General features: G+C 36.8%; 1 protein-coding gene across 7 annotated transcripts in view; it reads right to left on the reverse strand.

The window, feature by feature from the left end:
- Positions 1–12,263: 12,263 nt before the first annotated feature.
- The window catches only part of LOC125662688 (atrial natriuretic peptide receptor 1-like), a 282,927-nt gene continuing 270,787 nt past the window's right edge, over positions 12,264–24,403 (reverse strand). For all 7 annotated transcript variants that reach the window (XM_048894996.2, XM_048894997.2, XM_048894993.2 and 4 more), the window contains 13 exons: positions 23,266–23,364; positions 22,355–22,432; positions 22,095–22,271; positions 21,685–21,850; positions 21,423–21,578; positions 20,476–20,647; positions 19,902–20,051; positions 19,669–19,792; positions 19,109–19,177; positions 14,902–15,076; positions 14,343–14,441; positions 13,743–13,834; positions 12,264–13,511 (listed from right to left, as the gene is read on the reverse strand). In XM_048894996.2, coding sequence (XP_048750953.2) covers positions 13,389–13,511; positions 13,743–13,834; positions 14,343–14,441; positions 14,902–15,076; positions 19,109–19,177; positions 19,669–19,792; positions 19,902–20,051; positions 20,476–20,647; positions 21,423–21,578; positions 21,685–21,850; positions 22,095–22,271; positions 22,355–22,432; positions 23,266–23,364 — 1,680 coding nt within the window. In that variant the 3' untranslated portion in view covers positions 12,264–13,388. The remainder of the gene's footprint in view (positions 13,512–13,742; positions 13,835–14,342; positions 14,442–14,901; positions 15,077–19,108; positions 19,178–19,668; positions 19,793–19,901; positions 20,052–20,475; positions 20,648–21,422; positions 21,579–21,684; positions 21,851–22,094; positions 22,272–22,354; positions 22,433–23,265; positions 23,365–24,403) is intronic.

Below are 24,403 nucleotides of genomic sequence, written 5' to 3' on the forward strand. Positions count from 1 at the left end.
TCATTATTAGTCGTTATGGTTCGCACAAAAAGAAAACTCATCTCAGTAAATATTCTCTGTATGGAAAATCTCAGAATGAAATTATTGAAAATAGCCGATCTATTCTATCATTTCTTGCGACACATTATACCTCACCTTTTTAAAGAGACTTGACTTAATTCTCTCAGTACACAGGATATTGCATTTCTTTACAGAGCAGTCTTTGTAATGACGCTCACTGATTTTTGTTCTCTAAGACGTAGACTTTTTATAACCAAATACCACTGATTGATGGTGACACATCGGGCTGCTCCGGCGGACAGTGAACGCGGGGTCAGGGAACAGCCGTGGACACCCCCACGGACAGTCCGACCAAACACAAAGGCTAAAGAATTGTTATATTAGTCATGAGAAATTGAGAATGTGAAGTCTTGACACATTGTTTTGGTTTTATGATTAGGTTTTACATGTTTATTGTAATGGTCATTATTTTGTAAAACCACCAGACCATGGATTTATGACGATACATAATGAGGGGTCAATAAGTCTTTTTTTTTCAATCTGGCATTACAGGGAGTGTGAATCCATTGAATAATGTTATGAAATGTGACAAACGTGTTTTCCCCTGTTAAACACATATGAAAATTAATGAATGAATTTATCAGCAATAAATAGCATTTTAGAATTGGTAAGATGAAAACAAACGTATGAGGAAATGATAGAGAATATAGGTCAACAAAACGACGAATACAAAACGATTAATACCGGTCAATAAGCTTGTAACAATTCACGATTCATTAAAGTATGTTAACGCTATATAAGCCATGAACAACATATACCTGGATTATCCCTGGGATTAAGAATCTCAGTCATTCATTGACGGTCACTTCACAACCCCGACTGTAATGCACCGCAACAAGACGGGTCTTACACGAATGTTTTACTGCATTGGATTAATGACAAGTTTATATCTGGTTTTCCTAAACATATATTGCACAGCAGAACAAACACAACCATGCACGCGTGTGCTCTGATGTCCAGAAATTCATGAAACATGGAACAAATCACCGCCTAATCCCACCGGTATGGATAGAGGCGGCTATTTCGATGCGTCTTCCTTCTCTAAGTCTCATGACGGCGAGATCAATGGCTTTATTGAGAACGTGGACCGAGATCTCAGGAAGTTCTTTCACGCAAACCGGCGCTCGACCACTACCACCTACGTCCTAGCGGTGTTCCTGGGGCTGCTCGGTGTCCACCATTTCTACCTGGGCCGGAAGTTGTACGGGGTGATGTACCTGTGTACTTTTGGATTGTTTGGTGTCGGTTACGTGGTGGACTTGTTCAGAATTCCCACTCTGGTCAAAGAGGCTAATGTCAGACGTGTTGACGAAGAAGAGGATCGAACTTTGGGAGATTTGTACGTGCTTTGGTTTCCGTGTGGGATTCTGGGTAAGTGTTTCCCGTGTGGGATTTTCGGTAAGTGGGATTCTCGGTAAGTGATTCCCGTGTGGGATTTTCGGTAAGTGGGATTCTCGGTAAATGATTCCCGTGTGGGATTCTCGATAAATGATTCCCTTGTGGGATTCTCGGCAAGCGTTTCCCGTGTGGGATTCTCGTAAGTGTTTCCCATGTGGGATTCTCGGTGAGTGGGAATCTCGGTAAGTGATTCCCATGTGAGATTTTCGGTAAGTATTTCCAGTGTGGGATTCTCGATAAATGATTCCCTTGTGGGATTCTTGGCAAGCGTTTCCCGTGTGGGATTCTCGGTAAGTGTTTCCCATGTGGGATTCTCGGTAAGTGGGAATCTCGGTAAGTGATTCCCGTGTGAGATTTTCAGTAAGTATATCCCGTCTGAGATTCTCCCTACCAGTAATTGAATTCCTTGTTGGATTCTAGGAAATTGGTCCTGATATGTTGGGTTTTTTTTGCTATGGTTTATTGAGATTCTCGGTAAGGGGTTTCTGTCTTTCTTGTTGAGAGATCCAAACTTTCGTAAACTATTTTGAATCTATGATAACACCAGTCACTTGATTTTAAAATTCTTATCTCGACAGGTTTCCATCATTTTTACCTAAGGAACCACATGCTGGGAATTCTGTACCTGATGACGGGAGGTATATGGGGCATGGGGTGGCTGGTTGACGGAATTCAGCTCTCTGGAATCCTACAGCAGTATAACAACAAACAAATATCCACAGTTTCACTTGTATATGCTTACCTCTTCATGCTTCCTCCATTCGGAATTCTCGGGTTTCATCATTACTACTGTCGACGGAAATGGTGGGGAGTGCTCTATAGCCTAACACTTGGGTGTTTTCTTATGGGTTGGATAGTGGATGTTCTAAGAATTCCATTTCTTGTGTCCCGGTCGGATTCTGAGATAGATGACGAGGACCTTAAAAAGAAGTATCATGTGGACGACGCATACGTTTTGTGGTTATCGTTCGGGTTATTCGGGTTTCATCAGTTTTATCTAAAGCGTTACAGATGGGGAATTGTATATGCCCTAACTCTAGGGCTATTTGGAATTGGTTGGATTGTTGATGCCTTTAAAATTCCGCGACTGGTGCGACAACTAAATATAGACAGAGAGGAAGAGGAAGACATCTCCAATGTAGTGTCAAACTTCCACAGAAGAAAGGAGTCCATGGCAACAGGAACGAGAAGAAAAGACAGCTATTCGAGATTTGATGACGTCATGCAGAAACAACGCTCAGATAGTCCTAGGATATTTACAGTTCAGCGAAACATGAATGGTAATATATATATATATATATATATATATATATATATATATATATATAAAGCACTAGAATGACCAACGACATGAACAATTGAAATTGTCAAAGTTTTGGGACAACCTGTCCCTTCGTCAGGACGGGAAAGGATTACATTATGGAGAAAACACAAATATAATTAACAATAAGCACTAAAGCTACACTACATAAATAGCTAAACACTTTTCCAGCGGATTACATGTTGCAGGCTCTGTTATTAACTAATTAACTTTTGAGGTAATAACAGAGCCTGCAACATGTAATCCGCTGGAAAAGTGTTTAGCTATTTATGTAGTGTAGCTTTAGTGCTTATTGTTAATTATATTTGTGTTTTCTCCATAATGTAATCCTTTCCCGTCCCGATGAAGGGACAGGTTGTCCCGAAAATTTGACAATTCCAATTGTTCATGTCGTTGGTCATTCTAGTGCTTTATATAATTATTTTCCCTGAGAATTGTATCTATTTAATATAGATCCGACAGTTTTGGATACTGAATGTTGTTGGTTCTTCAGTAATATATATATATATATATATATATATATATATATATATATATAATGTGTGTGTAAAAATTAAATAAAATCTTCAGACGTTTTATGAAATTATGTTGTTAAGACTATCATTTAAAAAAAAAATGTTCAGATAATTCACATTATTAAAACAAATTATGTTGTTATGACTATAGTCATCGACATAACAACATAATTTGTTTTCATAATGTAAAACGTCTGAAGATTGTTTTAAAAACGAAACGCTTGCGTTGTCATTAAATTTCGGTGCACCGCACAGCCCTAATATATATATATATATATATATATATATATATATATATCTTTTGTTGAAGTTTGACACTACATTGGAGACCTCTTCTTCTTCCTCTCTGTCTATATTTAGTTGTCGTACCAGTCGAGTGTCATTTAGTATAAAATTAATAATATTAAAGCAGTACATTGTTTCGTTTAATATTTCTGTTTCCTTTAAGACATACATTATGTTTCAGATAACAGATTCGAGGAGGTCCTATCTGATGATGATCACGAGGAGAGCGACCTTCAGATTTTTACAACGAGACAGGTCAGACGCACGTTGTCTTCACAATCAAACAGCACGCACACTGTCCCGGTAGAGGTTCATCAAGTGCTGGATAGACACCCTGCCCCACATTATGGCGAGTCAGACGAAAGGGTCAAACCCAACCCGCGTACCGTACCGAAAACGAAAGCATGCCCTACAAACAAAGCCCGCCAAAAAAGCGAAACACCAGTAGTACGAGCTGATGATAATGTGGTTGATCAAGCTAATAAGAATGATGGAAGATCAATTAAAGACCATGAATTGTTGAACAAAAGCAGAGTAGCATCAACGAATATAGTGTCACAACCTAACAATGAGGAAGAAGAAATTCTGAATGTTCAGTCACGTAACAGTGCCGATCTAACCAAAAGTCGATCACAAAGCGTGAATCGCGTTACAACAGATGCCAAGAGAAGACGACACCGACAGAAACGCGAGTCTATTATTAACGGAGGAAGACAGGAACGAGATTTGGCTGATAGTACATGTGTTCCCAAAATGAAGAGAGTCTCTGGTGATGTTTTGAACAATGATTTACAAAGATCTCATCGAAGTGAAGCAGAATATCAGACTACAGAAAATATCATCATGGCAGAATATTCCAAAGCGGAAACTGTAGAGAATAGTCGTGGTGACCAAATCCACCATTCCAGTTCTATGAAAAGTAAAAAGTCTGTCGGAAGATCGGTTTCAATTACATCTCAAAAATCCACAACAGAATCAAATATTCTAGAAAATTCTATGACAAGTATCGATGTTAATAGAATGTCGATCCCGATCTTAGGTGATAAATTTGATGACGAAACAGTAGACACTCCGAGGTCCACTGGGGGCATGACCCCTCGCAGTGATACTGAGACATACAATAGCCTCCCTAGAGTAATAAAAGTAAAGAAGAGTAAGTCCATGGAACAGATGAAGAGAAACCTGAGGAGGTCCATCAAACGCAGCCGTCACAAAATAGAAGGTGTCCCGGGTATGTGTACTAGCTGGTGTTAACTTAGATAAACCTTAAGTGTGTAGTATAATGTGTCTGTGATCGATATATATGTAATGTCACGCTTGTAACTCCATCACAAAACAAAGGGGGGATTAGAGGGTAAAATCAAATTTCTCTTCTACAAATGCTCTATCTACAATGTAGACAATTTACTACATTATAGTGTAATGGTGCATTTTAGTTTTATACTATATTTTGACGATTTTGAAATATTGGTCTGATATGGGTTTTTTAGGCTGTGGATAATTTACATGTCATTTAAGCACCTTTACATCCAGTAAGACATGGCTATGTTATAGTCATGTCATTGTACGTACCCGTACACTCCTAACACGTCTTATGTCAGCTGTATGTATCACCATCCTAATTCGTGATTTATACATAATTATAAAACTGATGAATTTAAGATGATGCTAAAAAAAACCCACATTTTCTGTACTTTAAAGCTGTATGGTCCGAATTACAATATTTTTTTCCCATCTCGTAAAAACGCTATTAAATCATCGCACGTATGTAGTTATGGTGCTGTATGACTTATCATACGTTATTTCACCTGTTTCAACCCAAATTATTTGATTTTAAATCGATGTTTACAAATAACCGCGTCACTCTGCCATTTCAAGTGATAGTCACGTGACCAGTTCAAACTTTCAGATCAGCGGTGGTCTTATCTGTGTAAAGCTGTGTATTTTGTTACAACAGTACCGTGCCATAAGTTTAATAGAAATGAAAATATCAAATACCTCTTAGTAATTTGTTGTTTTACGCTCTTTCAGCCTTAAAACTAGATCAGTTAATACATCATGTTGGGATTCCCCTGACGCGCGTGGGTCTATTTATAGACGTCTATTATGGGATGATTTATATATGTACCACATTTATTTACTTTCTAAATAATATTCTCACTGTTTTCTTTTACATGCAGATGTTTTCAACCATGTAATTAAGGGAAAGTTAACAACTTTATAAAGTAATTGATCTGCTTTAAAGTAATAATGCACACAAATAATACATGAACATCGGGTCATACAGCTTTAACAAAATGAGCACTACTTTTGGTAGTGTATTGATTGAGATGACATACATGTATTGTGCGACAAAACAGTTATAGAAAACATAATAAATCTTAATTGCATATGTATATAGTAATAGGAAGAAACACGTGATAGATAGCGCCTTGTTTTGTTGTGAGATGTGGTTATATCTGTTGTGTGCTTACTATCTCTTCATCAAGACTTAGTGATTGTAAAAGTAAACCGAACTACGAAACAACTCTCCGCCACTAAATATAATCCATAGCTAAAGGTAGTGGAAAACACTCAAGGTTTTTGGTATTTGAATTTTAAATATATTTTGTTTTTCTTGGAATGAGCTCAAGTGAGCTTTTCTGATCGTCTGTTGTCCGTCGTCTGTCTGTCTAAACTTTTTACATTTTCGACATCTTCTCCAGAGTCACTAGGCCAATTTCAACCAAACTTGATAAAAAGCATCCTTCGATGAAGGGCTTTCAAGTTTGTTCAAATGGAGGGCCATGCCCCCTTCGAAGGGGAGATAATTAAGAAAATGCAAAAATAGGGTGGGGTCATTTAAAAATCTTCTCAATATTCACTGGACCCGAAGAGCTGAAATTTACATGAAAGCTTTCTGACATAGTGCAGATTCAAGTTTGTTAAAATCATGACCCCTGTAGGGGCACAATGAGGGAACAAAGTTTTACATACTGATAAATAGAAAAAAAAATCTTTTAAAATCTTTTTTTCAAGAAACATTGGGCCAAAGAAGTTATATTTGCATGAAAGCTTCCTGACATAATACAGATTCAAGTTTTTAAAAATCGTGGCCCCCGGGGGTAAGTTGGGGCCACAGTAGAGATCAAAGTTTTACATGCGAATATGTAGGGTACATCTTAAATATGGGCCAAGGTGACTCAGGTGAACGATGTGGCCCATGGTCCTCTCATGAGCTAAAGCCATTTACTTAACACAGGGGAATAACATCAAACTTGTTTTGTTTCAGTGGAAAAGATATCAGAGGAAAGTAGAGATCTGGAAGATTGCTATACAGGCAGCCCTATCAAGATTTCAGGCATGGATCCAGAGGGCGCGGACCGTTAACATGTGGTGCATCCAGACAATTTACAATCAATACGATACTACAGCTTGCTGTATTAGGTTTTTCGTTGTCACGACCACTGTGGTGCTTTTTCTTTTCTCATAGTTAAGTAGTCATGCGTTGATATGGTTGTAACTATCATGGTTATATGCAGCTCGTGGCATGTCACGTGATTAACGATAACTCGGCAGTTACTGGTCTCCAGCAAGTGGGACAGACAGCGTGACCTTTAATCGTATAAAGAAATAAATTGCGATTTCTTTTCATTTCCCCTTCATTTTTAGCTCACATGAGCTGAAAGCTCAAGTGAGCTTTTCTGATCGCCTGTTTCCGTCGTCTGTCCGTCTGTAAACTTTTCGCATTTTCGACTTCTTCTCCAAGACCACTGTGCCAATTTCAACCAGACTTGGTACAAAGCATCCTTGGGTGAAGGGCTTCCAAGTTTGTTCCAATGAAGGACCTTGCCTCCTTCAAAAGGGAGATAATCTCAAAAAGGCAAAAATAGGGTGGGGTCACTTAAAAATCTTCTCAATAACCACTGGGCCAGAAGAACTGACATTTACCTGAAAGCTTTCTGACAAAGTGCAGATTCATGTTTCTTAAAATTATGACCCCCAGGAATAGGATGGGGCCACAATAGCGAATCAAATTTTTACATTCAAATATACATGTATAGGAAAAATATTTAAAAATCTTCTGAAGAACTACTGGGCTAGGAAAGTACAAATTTACATGAAAGCTTTCTAACAGTGCAGATTCAAGTTTGTTAAATCATGACCCCGTGGGTAGGATGTGGCCAGAATTTGGTATAAAAGTTTTAAATACAAATATATCGAAAAATCTTTAAAAATCTTCTCAAGAACCACTGGGCTAGGAAAGTACAAATTTACATGAAAACTTCCATTATAGTACAGATTCAAGTTTGTTTAAATCATGGCTCCCAGGGGTAATATGGGGCCACAATAGGGGATCAAGGTTTTACATAAAGATATTTAGGGAAAATCTTTAAAAATCGTCTTTCCATTGGGCGAAAGAAATTTGCATTTACATGGAAGCTTCCTTACATAGTGTAGATTCAAGTTTGTAAAAATCATGGGCCCTGGGGGTAGGATGAGGCCACACTAGTGGTAAAAGTTTTATATGTGAATATATAGGGAAATTCTTTGAATATGGACCAAGGTGACCCAGGTGAGCAATGTGGCCCATGAGCCTCTTGTTGAAATAACTTCTAAATCTAGGTTTTTATTAGTAAATCTTGATTGTAACGTTTACACGGGGAGCACCTGGATCTTGTGGAGCAGATGTAAAGTCACTGTACTATTATTGACTATCACAAAAATAAGAAAATTCAATCTGCAATTACAAATAGATAGCGCACTATCATGTATTGCATTTCGACACTTCTAATAATGGACATAATGTTCACTTTAATGATGTGAACCATCCGCTTCTAAACCCGACTGAACCCTTCACCATCCAGCAAAATTAAGGCAGCATCTACTAACTAGGTGGGTAATTAATACGATAAGACGAGTGTAGTTACATGTCGGTAGATGGGTAATTATAATACAATGAAGCTGATGTAGTTAAGTTGGTGAGTAATTAATACAATAAAGCTGATGTAGTTAAGTTGGTGAGTAATTAATACAATAAAGCTGATGTAGTTAAGTTGGTGAGTAATTAATACGATGAGACGGATATACCCGTGTAGTGCCTGCCTTATTGTATGAATTACCCACCTACCTAACTACTTCCGTCTACTTCTGACTTATCGTATTAATGACCCACCTACCTAACTACCTCCGACTTATTGTATGAATTACCCACCTACCTAACTACTTCCGTCTACTTCTGACTTATCGTATTAATGACCCACCTACCTAACTACTTCCGACTTATTGTATGAATTACCCACTTACCTAACTACTTACGACTTATTGTATGAATTACCCACCTACCTAACTACTTCCGACATATTGTATGAATTACTCACCTACCTAACTACCTCCGACTTATTGTATGAATTACCCACCTACCTAACTACTTCCGACATATTGTATGAATTACCCACCTACCTAACTACTTCCGACTTATTGTATGAGTTACGCACCTACCTAACTACTTCCGACATATTGGATGAATTACACACCTACCTACCTACTTCCGACATATTGTATGAATTACACACCTACCCCTGTCTTATCGTATTAATTAACTACCTACCTCTTATCGAATTGATTACCCACCTACTTAACTATCGCCGTATATAATCAAATTATCTAACCATTTTTATTCAAATAGAGTGAATTATAGATAAAATGTACATAGTATTTGTTTCAATGTTTGATACAATATTCAGTCCACTTTAAACATTGATGTTTTTATAGAACTAAAATTGTTTCAATGAAAAAATAAAATAAAATAAATGTTTGTGGGATATTAGTTAACACATACATATTCTTTCGTAAATATAGAATGAAAGCAATAAAACACGAAAACTAGACTGATTTAGACGTACCTGTTTTTCTGATAGATTTTTACATGTATTTCAGGGACGTAAGTGCACAAAACTAACCGGTCTGTAAAGGCAAGAGTTACCCCGCTTGGTCTATGAAAATATTGCAAATTCCACAAGCTGTTCTAAAATGAACAAAGCCTATATTTGTAAAATGGTGTTTGTCGATATTATACATGTATAAAGTGAACATATAATTTTTTTTACATGTATCGACGCAAGCAGATAATTTTGCAGCAACTTCTTGGTAGCTATGAAAACAATATTTAAAGTGAAAAATTGTAGATAACGAACAGTGATTAATCTCGTAAATACCACAAAGAAATACAAAATTGAAATTAGGCAAACGCGACTCCTTGGAAATACCAGAGGTGGGGTCAGGAATAGGCACCCCTGTTAAAGGGACTGATTCACGATTTTCCCTAAAATTTTCTTTTTCACTTTTAATGATCAAAATATACTGTCTAATGTGTTTAAAAGAGTTCACATAAAAATTAAGGTTATACATTATCACAGAAGCTCATTTTAGAGAGTTTATTATTTGTTTTGTAAACAAAGATTGCGGGTATGTTATTGTTTACGAAATATTTAAAAGAAATGGATATCGATCTAAGTTTATTATATCTTTCACATTTCAAGCATTTTTGGGGCAAAATGTGTCATCTAGAAGTTTAAATTTGAGATTATGCAAAATTAAGATGTTTTATATTACAAAATCAATATTTCACTTGTTTGTTAGTAGACATAAAAAGACTTGGGTCTTTGTTTACATAACACATATTTAAGACTAAAATATTACTATTATTCTTGCATTTCGAAGATCAAAATTTTGGTTGTCAGCATTAAATTAGTTATATTTTTAATATTTACCATAAAAAAGGAAAACTATTTTTATCATAAAATGTGAACCAGTCCCTTTAACTATCACAACGACGTAAGCACACCATTCAGAAACCATCTTGTTTTTATATCGAAGATTATTTTTTTCTGCATTCAGCCCTTCTGATATGTACTGTTCACATTTTAAAACTTTTTCATTGCATTAGATAATAACAGCCTTTATCTCTAGAGAAATAAGAAATCCATATGCATGATGTATTTATCTATAAAGATCGGTATTTCAATTTTTGAAATTTAAATTGATTATTTTAATTTGACTTATTTAAAAAGAATGAATAACTTAAAGCGTATAACAATGAGAAAATAAAGACTATGATTACGTGAAGGAAAACCGTAAAGTTAAATTGTCTCTTTCAATATATGTATAGTACAATTTAGCAGATTAAGAATACCGAAAATTAAGGTCGCACAAACAATATGTTATTTATATCAAAATTGTGATTAGATACAAGGAACTAGCGTAATTTGATTTAATAGAATGATGAAATCACAATGATGGCTTTTGATATATATAATTAAGTTTATCATCTAATAACGTAAGCCCGCAGTAGATTACGGTCGTCTATCTAAAACCATAACATATTTAACCGCCCGCGTCTTGACGGCCGATAATGACAAAGTTTGTGATCAAATCATTGCATTTGATGACACTCGTTAATAGAACTCCAAGTAGGGTGACTGACACCCGAGCTAGAACGTCTCTCACTTTTGTAGGTGGAGCCTTTGAACGGAACAGGAGTAAACAGAAGCACTGTGCATGTAGCTATCGCTTCTGAGCATCAGATTGTTCAATGAAAGGTGAAGATAACGAACAGTGATCAATCTGTTCAGTGCCAGCAGACTCGTACTCAGCTATACGACATTAGATGACACGACAGGGATATACCTACACGTAGGGCGCTGCATTCTGACTAAATCCAGTGTTGAAGAATCTTCTCTAGGCACCAGGACAGAGCGCTACACAGAACAAGTTCTAACTTTGATAGACTAGATCACAGTGGTCCAAGTAGCGCGCTAGGGGTAACTACATGTACCATTACGCCACATACCCACATCTTTTGTCAAACTAGAGAGTATCAAATAATAAAAAGATACCGGCATTTATAAAATCGGTTACCTCCGGAGAATATACCTTACTGGTCTTGTGATATATATAATATATATCGATCGCTAAAAGCGGCACATTGCTCTATTTGTGCATACACGTAATATAGGGTGTGGTTACGTCCTACATGCCTTAAACTAGGACTTACGCCACTTATTTCCCCCTAGCACTGAAATGATGAGTTTCGGTCCAAAAGTATCACCAGTATATATAGAGGACATCCCCTTGATGCTAAGGCGTTGATTAAACTCCGACTTCATAATGTATATCTTGTTTTTTTGGGATAATAGGAAAAAGCAGTAAGACGCAGCAAGTTAGCGGGGCAAAAAAAAGAAAAAAGAAGATATTCAAGAAGTCACAAACTAGTGGGCGAAAAGGCAAAAGAATGTGGAGTGAAAAGACAGAAAAACGAGAAAACAAAGTCGCTAAATTGCGTCTTTTTGTCTAAATTTTGTCGTCTTTTCGTTCTGTCATTAATTTTTTGTTTTCGAGACGAAAAGGACAAATTATCATTCTGTCGTCTTTCCTTTTTCCATTCTGTCATCTTTTCGCCACGAGATAACGAAAACACAACATGACACAAACAAGCCTCCATGTATAAATTTACCCAGGTAATTCATTTCTATAGCATGTTGTTGTGTAACTATGTGTATATATAATATATAAATTTACCCAGGTAATTCATTTCTATAGCATGTTGTTGTGTAACTATGTCGTTTTAATGACATCAACAGCTCCATGTTTCAAAGGAACAGAATTTAATCAGGTGCGAGAAGTGTGAAAAAAAATACACATTGTACAATTACATTGGAACAGTTTATTTCTCTCTCACACACACACAATATATATAATAAGACGAGTTCAGGCATTTGACAGTGTTCCTTTCACTATTAGATGTGCAGATACCATGATGGTTACATGTACATGATACTTGTATAGCAAACTATGGGGTTTACTTAGTGGGAAAAAACTCGACACACCCGCCTTAACAACCAAAAGATGAGACTACATCCATAACCTCTCTCGATACAATAACATTATCTTTGTAATTACAATTGGCAGGTATACGTGTAAACCAATCTTTGACTCATTCAAAAAGGATTAACAGGTCAGGTGACCAGATAACGTGACAGTGTGTCAGGGGTTTCTTTAACAAAATCAGCAGTATGATGTAACTTCCGCTAGACGTGGCGGTAATACAGAGTACCGTATAATTAGATGTTTGAAAGTATATTGTAGAGATAAAAACGTACGTTTACACAATATCTAGAAAGTCCACTCTTGCTTTCCAGCTAACAATCATATTCCTTGTCACATTTCTGTACTTTTTGGGTGGATACCCATCTCATATTTAATAATTACAACATATGAACCGACGGGATTTTGTTAAACCGATCTCTCACAAACTACAATTTATTGTTTAAGAATCACGGTACTAAAAAAAAACCCACGGAAGCAGTATAACGCAAAGCTTACCACCATAAAATTGTCACATGTATTCTAAATAAACTTCTATAAAACAAATCACAATAAATAAATAAAAATGCTATGTATATATTCTAATAAAGTTCTTCCACATTCTATTTTCAGTACAACAAATACTATACATAATTTAATAAATGACATGATAAAATCTATTCAATAAATAACAAGTTCACAAACAAGCACGTGATGACACTCCGGTCGGTGGCCATATTGCATCATTCGATTGGTTGAGACTTTTGGGCCCCGGATGATGACGTATGTAACAGCGGAAATGTAAAATCAGCATCAAGCCAGACACATGACGTCATGGAAAATATCACAATTTGATTGGTTCTGAGACCCGAGTCAGCGACACTAAAGTCGCATGTCAGGAGTTATTCACATGGCGTCATTTTAAATGACGCTTTAAAGGTCACAATTAATATTACAGCATATTGTCACTTTTCATTGATGCAATTTTCGTAGGTTGGTGGAGATTCTACGTTCATAGTGTCAATGACTGTAGTGACGGGCGCCACGCGCTCCCCAGTTAACCAGTACGTAGTAATCGTGCCCTTTCCCTGTTAGGAGTATAGAATTCACGGATATTACAGTAAATCTCTAGAGATGGAAGATTTTAATTTTAAATTAATGAAACTACATTATCAGACTGCTAGAATCTGATAGATACACATGTATCGGGCTGCTAGAATCTGATAGATATACATGTATCAGGCTGCTAGAATCTGATATATATGTAGGTACAGTGTATCAGGCTGCTAGAATCTGATAGATACACATGTTCTGCCTACCTTCATGTCCACCGGGCCCCTAAGGTCTAACTCAAACGTTCCAAACGTGTCCAGGATTTTTTTGGTGTCCGGGCTGACGTGGATTCGCAATGCTGAAAAATAGGAATCAATAAATCTCAATACAGACTCCAATTGTTACGTAACATATGTTTATAAATAAAATTTGATTACAATTATCACAGAATACATAATACCAACATCTCACGCGACTGGAGTAATTAGATACAACACCCAATCAAAAGTCTGCCTTCATTTGTTTCACTGCATATTTTATCAGAATACATTGTTTGAAAACATAATTATTCGTTTTGAACATATATCTACATGAATTTTAATGAGACATCTTAATTTAGAAACGTAAAAGTTTCTCATACAAATTTATCTGTTGCTGTGAAATTGAGATTTAAACTCCAATTCAACTGAAATTCTATGAATGTACAAGTATACCCTTTGTTCTTTTAGGAATTTTTTTTTGAAATGGTATCGATTTAGTCGGACGTTTCCTCAGTGTCAGACTGGAAAGTTATTTCAAAATCATGAAAGGAGACTGCTAACATTTCTGATTATATTGTGAATTCCCTGAGAGAAATGAACACGTACGCAGTCCATTGGACTCCATCCGGGAGGCTGTGTTGACGGTGTCACCAAAGAGACAGTACCTCGGCATTTTCATCCCTACTACACCGGCACAGACAGACCCTACAGCACATGGAAAAAAAAATTAGTCTCGCTTTTCTGGAGAAGTCCTTAATTAATGTAAAATAAATCATCGATATGATCAAACCTTGAAGAAAAGGAATGCATGAAAAGGGCTCACTTACACCATCTCAACGGCACTATACAAACCAACCTTTTTTAAAAAAAATATGTTGGCAACTGTTTATGGGAGTTTTATAGAAAGTAAAATGAAAAAAACAAAACAAATACCATATGGAATGTAATTCATTGATATGGAAGTATATTTCATACTTTTGAACGTCATCGAAAATTTACAAGTCCCTTCTTTTTTTAATGAATTTTATATTTGTACTTATTACAACCACATTAAGCCAAAAATTATAATTATCAACCTATGCATCCATTTTTTGTCTGTATCAAGTGTTTCAATGACACACGCAATATTTTGAGACGTTTTCTTGTCATGCTTGATTGAACATACCTGAATGGACGCCAATTCGCAGCTTTAACTGCTCCTTTGGTCTGTGTCGTATTTTGAAAGACAGAGTTTCGTTTAAGAGATTTAATGCCATTCTCGCGATTTCTCGTGCATGCAGATTTCCATTTCTCGTTGGTAAGCCAGAGACTACCATGTAAGCATCACCAATAGTTTCAACCTGTGGATGTGAATGTGAATGGAAATTAAATTTAACCTAATCATAAATGTCATGTAATGCAACCTATATACCGTACTGTACAGTAAAACACAACACACTAAATATACAGTATACCGGTGTACAGTAAAACACAACACACTAAATATACAGTATACCGGTGTACAGTAAAACACAACACACTAAATATACAGTATACCGGTGTACAGTGAAACACAACACACTAAATATACAGTATACCGGTGTACAGTAAAACACAACACACTAAATATACAGTATACCGGTGTACAGTAAAACACAACACACTAAATATACAGTATACCGGTGTACAGTGAAACACAACACACTAAATATACAGTATACCGGTGTACAGTAAAACACAACACACTAAATATACAGTATACCGGTGTACAGTAAAACACAACACACTAAATATACAGTATACCGGTGTACAGTAAAACACAACACACTAAATATACAGTATACCGGTGTACAGTGAAACACAACACACTAAATATACAGTATACCGGTGTACAGTGAAACACAACACACTAAATATACAGTATACCGGTGTACAGTGAAACACAACACACTAAATATACAGTATACCGGTGTACAGTGAAACACAACACACTAAATATACAGTATACCGGTGTACAGTGAAACACAACACACTAAATATACAGTATACCGGTGTACAGTAAAACACAACACACTAAATATACAGTATACCGGTGTACAGTAAAACACAACACACTAAATATACAGTATACCGGTGTACAGTAAAACACAACACACTAAATATACAGTATACCGGTGTACAGTAAAACACAACACACTAAATATACAGTATACCGGTGTACAGTAAAACACAACACACTAAATATACAGTATACCGGTGTACAGTAAAACACAACACACTAAATATACAGTATACCGGTGTACAGTAAAACACAACACACTAAATATACAGTATACCGGTGGCTTTGGCACAGTGGTTACATGTAGTAGAGCATTTGCTTTTTGAACCGAAAATCTTGAGTTCGAGCCTCGATCGTGCATTGAGCGCGTCATACATGTACCTAGACGGAAAGATGAGTGGTATATTGTTCTCTCGCCAAACTCTCAGCATCTGGAAGGGAGAGTCGAGGGTCTTTCGTATGAGACCTTAAATGTCGCGGTAGATTGATTGATTGTATCTTGTTTAACGTCCATATGGAGAATTTTTCACTCATGTGGAGACGTCACCAATACCGGTGAAGGGCTTCTTTAGGTCTATGCTCGGCGCTTACGACCATTGAGCAGTGAGGGTTCTTTAGCGTGCCATACATACTGTGACACGGGACATCCGTATTTATGGTCATCTCCGAGGACCCGAGACATTCACACCTGATGCCGAGCGTTTGGCGATGGCACTGTTTTAACGACTTAGGTCTGTCGCAGCCGGGATTCAAACCCCGACCTTCCGCATGCGGGACGAATGCTCTATCGCTAGACCACCGCGGTAGACATTGGTACGATACAGAACCATCACTGCTACGGCCATGGGTCTAAGTGGCTATTCGTCTACAGCTGCTGACGTCTCAATATGAATGAAATACATGTATTCGCGAATTTGACGTAAACCACCACCAAAAAAAAAAAACAACAAAAAAAACAAAAAAAAAACAACCCACAATACATTAACTTCATCGTCATTGATCACAATGAATTTGGCACCATTTTTCAAATCGACGTCATAATGACAAACAAATTCAAGCAAAGTCATAATGGCAAACGTGGTCAAAACGGTGGATGGACTCATTTCTCATGGAGAATAGTGTAGTGTTTCGCAGAAGAGACGATATTTTCAGTAATATACTATAATAAATCACATTAAAGAGTGTAACGTTATGTGACCACATCCCACAATGCAACGTAATATATTCACCTTATATACAGAGTGTATAATAGTGTTTACTGCGTAATTAAATTATTCAGTATAATGACGTTGAGAAAAGAATACAACCAACACATTCACTGATAGTATGTTTCTCACCATATCTATTTGATTTGTGAGATTTTAAATGGGGATGACGAAGACACTCCCTGTAAAGTTCTAGTGCTAAATCATTATATCAGAAATATCAGTAAGATACACACTGTTGTCTTACACGAACGGGTGACTTAAACGTTTGTATCTCAAAAGAGATACAGATCAGCACATACGATATGATATGATATGAACCAGTGATCCTAGCCTTCTGACCAAAAATATATAAGAGTTGTCCTTACACTTTATGAAATCTTACTGCTTAGACTCAAATAGAAATTACATGTATGCTATCCGGAAATAATTTCTTACCATCTAGTGACTTTTACCATTTGATTTAAAAAGAACGATGGTCATCCTTAAGTCAAGGAAACTCCATGTAAAGTTTCATTGTTAAAGCTCGAACAGAACACGCAATATTACCCGGAAACTATTTCTCACGTGACCTGTAGACTTCCACACTAATTTTCCTGACGTCAAAAACGTCAGGATATTCTTAATTTACAGAGATACGTCATTTAAGGTTTCACAGCTGAGGCAATATCTGAGATATAATCTGGAAACCAATGTATTATAGACAGACCGATGGGCAGACGGACGGGAGAACAAATCGCTTGTTTTGTTGGAGAACGAAGGAAATTGTTATACACCTTAACTAATGCCATTTACATGTAGAACCAACATTTGAACTATTAAACCAACCCTCACACTCGTTGTCTATTGACCAATCAACAGTTAACGAACCGTTACCCGATGACTATGGTGTAGATTTATAGTCAGACTGCCCAGTAGGGGCCCTGCTACACTAGGTTTATTGCAGCGAGGCGATGATTGTGGTCGACCCTCGGATCCCCTGGGCAATAGTTTGCCCTATTTCTATTGGCTGCACAAGTCACGCGATTCCTGGCCCCAAGACCATAAACTGAGAATAGGCTAAAGTCAAAATTTTGATTATTTATAATTTAGGATTTATGTAAGACAGAGGTTTAAAAAACTGCAGGTTTATTAAAAAAATCAAATGCAAACATGCTGAAAATTTTATTTGTTTATGAACATTATTTCAAAAGTTCGCTGGATTTGAAATTTAGACTTAAGTATCTTCTCAGTTTATGGTCTCGAGACCTGGTCTGCTGCTTTTTGTACGTAATGGCGAGGTTCACTGATTTAATTGATGATGACATGCAGAATTTATTAGATGAAACGCAGAGCAAAAAACGAGAAAAACAAGAGGTACTGTGAGCAATGCTCACTAAGAATACCCCCCGCTTACCCCAATTTCCCAAAGGGTGTTGGTAATAGGTATAAACTACCTCTTTTTTGAGTGTAAAAAACAAATGGCATGACAAACCGAACCATATTGCTACTTCGATGTCCAGTGCGCTTGACCTTTGACCTTTTGACCCCAAAATCGATAGGGAACATCTTCATCCCATGGGTAGTCCATATATATGATATGGTGACGGTAGGTGGAAAGGATAATGCTTTAGAGCCCGGAAACCATTGCGTCTACAGACGGACGGACGGACAGACAGACGGACAACCCGATTCCAGTATACCACCCCCCCCCCCACAACTTGTTGCAGGGGGGGGGGTATAAATATAATCATTAATTAGGATATTGGGTATGTTTTCTTTTAGAAAAAAAAATCTAAAAAGAATGAAGGTGTATAATAAAATAGTTATAGACCGTCTCCTCCGACAACAGCTGTTTTGTTTGACTCTTGAACAGGTCTGTTGTTCTCAGCCTACGGTTTCGGGCAATAGATCCGTTCTCGAGTGAATCAAAACAGCTGTTATCCTCGAACCCAGTCAAAAATTGTACAGTGTATATTGTTTTCTAATTTTACATAACATATTTGATATTCACAATTGCCTCATGAGGAAAACAACACATGTTTGATAGTGTTTCATGATAAAACTGTGTGTACACTCGATTTATGCAATGCCCCTGGTGATCATTAGTATTGCTTATCTTAGTTTATGAAGAATTACGTTATTCCTACCTTATATACGTCAAACTTCTCAATAACGGTGTCGAACGTTGTATAGAGATCATTTAACAAATCCACAACCTGAAATGAAGTGTCATTATGAAGTACTTTGAAACATTAATTCTTATGACAAATATCTACAATGTACATGTATATAAAGGGGCGTGATAACAATTCTTGAGACTAAGATCTATATAAAGGGGCGTGATAACCATTCTTATGACAAAGATCTATATAAAGGGGCGTGATAACAATTCTTAAGGGGCGTGATAACAATTCTTATGACAAAGATTTATATAAAGGGGCGTGATAACAATTCTTATGACAAATATCTAAAAAAAAAAAAATGGGGCGTGGTTAGAATTTTTATGACAAAGATCTATACATTGTATAAAGGAGCTGATAACAATGTTTATGACAAAGATCTATAAAAAGGGGCGTGATAACAATATATACCCTTTATAAGAAAGGATATAACATTCAGTGTTGCATACAATACAATTGTACCTAAAGAAAAAATATTGTATCAAAATCAAATCAACAAAGAACAGCTACCTATAAACAAAGCTCACCTGGAATGGTGTTGATTCTGAAGACATGGCCGTGAAGCCACAAATATCACTGAAGTAAATAGTAACACATTCAAAGTTCTCCGCGGCGATGGATTCTCCGCGAATCAACTGCCAGGCCACCGACCTGAAGCGAGGGTACAGCATTTACAAAACACGTGCAGAAGACAGTGAAATATATGTACGTGTACACAATTTACACACACGATTAACGTGGTCATCGCGAGGAGACTTACTTTGGTAGCATCAAATACAGGAGGTCCTCGGCTTTTTTCTTCTGCTCCAGATAGTCCGCCGTTCGTTCCTCCACCAGCGCTTCCAAGTTGTTGGCATACTGTTCCATCCGGGACAGAAGGTTGTCAAGGATGTTGCCTTTATCTCCATCCCTGTAAAACAACTCACGCAGTGTATATAGTGACAAATACCTAATGCTTCCAAATTACGTAACTCTGTGAGTTCTGACTATCGTTATTCTGATATGTCCACGCCTGGATTTCTCGAAAGAAACTTAAGTTGAAACTTGGACTTAAGTCTGAGATTTTGCTCAAATTTTGACTGTCCAAATAAAGAAAACTCAAACTTAAGTTTCAGATTTTTTCGAGAAATCCCAAGCAAAACTTCCATAAACAAGAAAATGTCATGTGACTTACAAGAAAGAACGACAACTGATAAAGCAAACACAAGAGCGCTACACTACGAAAAACCAAGCAATAAAGCATCGTGAGTAACGAATCCTTTATGATTATTCTTTTTTATCTTAAAAAATATCAATGATGATGTCATGAATAGTATCATTACGATAAGTCTTACTTGTTTAATTTTCTGATGATGGATTTCAGCGCCTGGAAATCCGGTCGCTCCATTGGATCTTCCGCCCAACAACGTCTGATGACGTCAGCCAATTCGTCACAGGGGCAATCACACTCCTCTAACGTCGGTCGGAAATAAGGTTTTATTCCATTTTTCACTTTTTCATATATCTCTGGAGAAAATGAACAAGCAGCTATTTTATCGTCATGTTTTAAATGTGCCTCAGTTAATCCGGTGTCAAATTATCCACCAAACTCTATAAATAAACAGTACTGAAACCCACAGTTGAACACTTTGACAGTTTTATGACAAGGTCGCGTCGTACTCCACATCAGGTTTATGAACTACAATAACAGACTCTAAACCAAATCCCCAACGGAGAAACTTTATTTGCTGATGAATGTGCGTGATTCGCCGGAAATCACTATTTTCCGTGCCAGCAATACATATAATAGAACCAAAAACTGTAGTAATTATCGTGAATAAATGAGGAAAAGAAGATGTACAGTGTTCTGTTACAATGCCTGGTCCAGGAAGAAATCAATACTTAAATATCTATGTCTGCCCCTCCTCACGTGTCCGTGTCTGTTCTAATAACTGTAAATACATCAATCAATCAATCCCCGGTCATATTGACATAAAAAAGTCCCAAACAGTATTCACAAGAAGCTATATATAGATTTTGTAAGTAAGGGACCCCTCATTCCATTAGCAGTATGTAATTATTTTCCCGTCAAAGCCTAATTTGTCCAACACAAGGAGGATTAAGGCAAGTCCGCGATTAAATCTGGCGCACAGGGAGAGTCATGTAAATAGTATACATTCATACATACGTTATTTCCTCCCTTTCCTATATACGATTTGTTTTTCATTTCAAAATGCATTTTCATTTGTCGAATGCCTTGATCTTCTCAAATATACTAATCTAAGGATTCTATAAATAGTACCTGAAGGCCCAATGTCAAAATTACTCAGGTAAAACACGCCCATTCTGTATACGATCTCCTGACATATAATGGCAAAGCTGTACACGTCTCCTTTTTGGGTCCCTTCCGATGGCCTCTGGTGCATGCGGAGTAATTCCGGTGCCGTCCACAAGAAACCTGAATTTCAAATAACGCATGATTAATCCGTAACAGTGGCTAATTTCAGGAAGCTTGAAAATAATTCTACATTTGAGTTGATTTAACCTCTGACTTGTGAACTTACTTCTGTAATATGCATAAGAGCCCTCCTCTACGTCTGGGTCGGGTGTCCTCATCGCGTGCAAACCAAAATCTGTGATTTTCAGGACAAATCTACCGTCCACTACACAGTTGGTACTCTTAAGGTTACCATGAGAACGGATATCACTGCTATGAAGATAGGACATCCCCTGTAATTCATATGGCATAATTAGTATTCTTTTAATTGTGCTATTTATATTGCATCCCGGTCCACATGCAGTAAAACATTGTTATAGCGAACCTCCAGGGCAAGCGAAAACAATTCGCTATAACTAAACTTCGTTATATCCAGTAAATGTTTTGTTATTTTTCTCTCATAGAGGATTCTCAATATGCGTGAATTCGTTATAAGCGTGTTTTACTGTATAGTGTTTTAATCTCTCATGAACTCACCCGTAAAATGTCTTGCATGAGCGAGTAGCGAAACATCCAATCCAGTTTAATTTGTTCATTTTCTAAGACGTCCTGTAGACTTCCTTTCTGACAGTATTCCGTCACTATACACATGTTTGGCGGGTCTATACACGCCCCAAGAAAGCGCACGATGTGGTCGTTCTGCAAATCCTTGACCTGCAATAGAGATTAATTTAAAGTTTTGTGACCTTTGTTTTATCAATAAGAACTCATTAACAGTGTGTATGGTAGGTGTTTACCCTCTTCACGGCCATCAGTAGTGGTTTGCTGATATTTATGCTGCTTCTGTTGATTCTCTTGATCGCTACAATGGCGCCCTGGAATAAAGTGTAAATATTATGAATTGAGTTAACAGATCTTTCTCTTTTGTAGAGTACTTTAAAGTGAATCTTTACTTCAATCTTGCAGCTTTCAAATGAATTTCTCTTTCCCCATTTTCTTTGCATGAATCATACGCAGTTCTTGATTATTAACTTCTCAATGCCTGTATAGAGCAATTTCTTTCTTAATTGTTACTCTGGCATAGCTAGTGTTTGCGAGATACGTGTACCTCCCGTGACACAGTCAGTTATGTGCGAATTACCTACCTTTACAAAACTACCAAAGTTACCTGACCAATCTGTTAATCAATGTGAGGCACCTACCTTAACTCAGTCACTAACATACAAGTAACAAACAGCGTGTCTTGTCATAGTCGGCCTATGAGAATTCTCTCACTTTAAGTTTGCGTGGGATATCGTATTTAAAATAACCAGTCTGTGAGAATTATCTACCTTGATATTCACTGTGTGAGCTATCTACCTATCTACCCTATGTGAATTTTCTACCTTGACATTCCTTGTGTGAGTTATCTACCTTGATATTCACTGTGTGAGTTATCTACCTTGGTATTCACTGTGAGTTATCTACCTTGATATTCACCATGTGAGTTATCTACCTTGATATTCAGTGTGAGTTATCTACCTTGATATTCACTGTGTGAGTTATCTACCTTGATATTCCCTGTGTGAGTTATCTACCTTGATATTCACTATGTGAGTTATCTACCTTGATATTCAGTGTGAGTTATCTACCTTGATATTTACTGTGTGAGTTACCTACCTTGATATGATTATTGTGTATGAAGAGACATTATGTAAGTGTTACTTACCTTGTAGTATCCAGTTTTAGTGAAGAGTTGCCTCTGAACTACGTCACTAAGATGGACGGCAATAGTGTCACCGGAACAATCACTAGTCAAAGAGTTTCGCTGGAATGAAATCACAAACAGTAAAGACGATCTCGTCTACATCAAAAACAAAACAGAGAGAAACACATCAACAGGAAAACAACAGTAAAGACGAACTCAAACCTTTCAAGGGCAAAATAATACTAAAACCTCAAATATAGACAAAACAACACTTACAAAGAACCTCAAATACATGTATAACAAAACCAGCAGATAGAAGCTTGAATATAACAAAGGCAAAACAGTGATACAGGCAAACTCCAAAATGACAATGACAAAACAACAATAGGAACAAACTAAAATCCTTGGAAGGGAAAATAAAAATATGTCATGAACTGGTTCAGCAGGTTTCCTGTACGCAGATGAAATTACTCCTCTCTTTCTTTATCTCTCACTTCCCAAATGATATAAAACCAGAACTTTGCTACTTTTTTTATTGATTATAATATTTCATACAAGACAGATGATAATATGAAAGGGAAAAGGTTAACAAATGAATGGATGAAATATTTCTTATATAAACATGTCATAACAAACTCAAATTCACCAGCAGTAGATACACTACACTGAGTCCAGTTAAAATAAATTTTGAAGCTAAGCACTGGTGATACACTGCCGCGGAGTTACAGGTACTCAGATAATATAAATGTCATTCATTCATTGGAATAAAAATGTCTTTACATATTTCTCAGTGGACCGTTACCGAAAAAAACCTTTTTAGAATCATTTCAGGTAGGTGAAATATCTGTACATTATTTTCATGCTTTGATAACATTCCATTACACAAAGAGAGTATGGATTTTGATACAGTTGCATACTTAATGAGAAAACTACATTTTACTAGTCCCCAAATTACAGTACTATTGACGGTGATCGAGGGAAATCTGAATGATATTTTATTTTCTGGGCTTCTAAATAACGAAAAAGGAAATATAAAGACAGTGTTCTGTTTAAAAGTTTCCCATTAAACGAAAGTCTTTAACTCATTTTCACTTAACAAAGAGAAAGCATATCGAAACACACATTAAAAATAAGCGTTTCTATAGTTTTTATGTGCGGA

This window comes from Ostrea edulis, chromosome 8 (assembly GCF_947568905.1).
Source record: "Ostrea edulis chromosome 8, xbOstEdul1.1, whole genome shotgun sequence".
Taxonomy (NCBI): domain Eukaryota; kingdom Metazoa; phylum Mollusca; class Bivalvia; order Ostreida; family Ostreidae; genus Ostrea; species Ostrea edulis.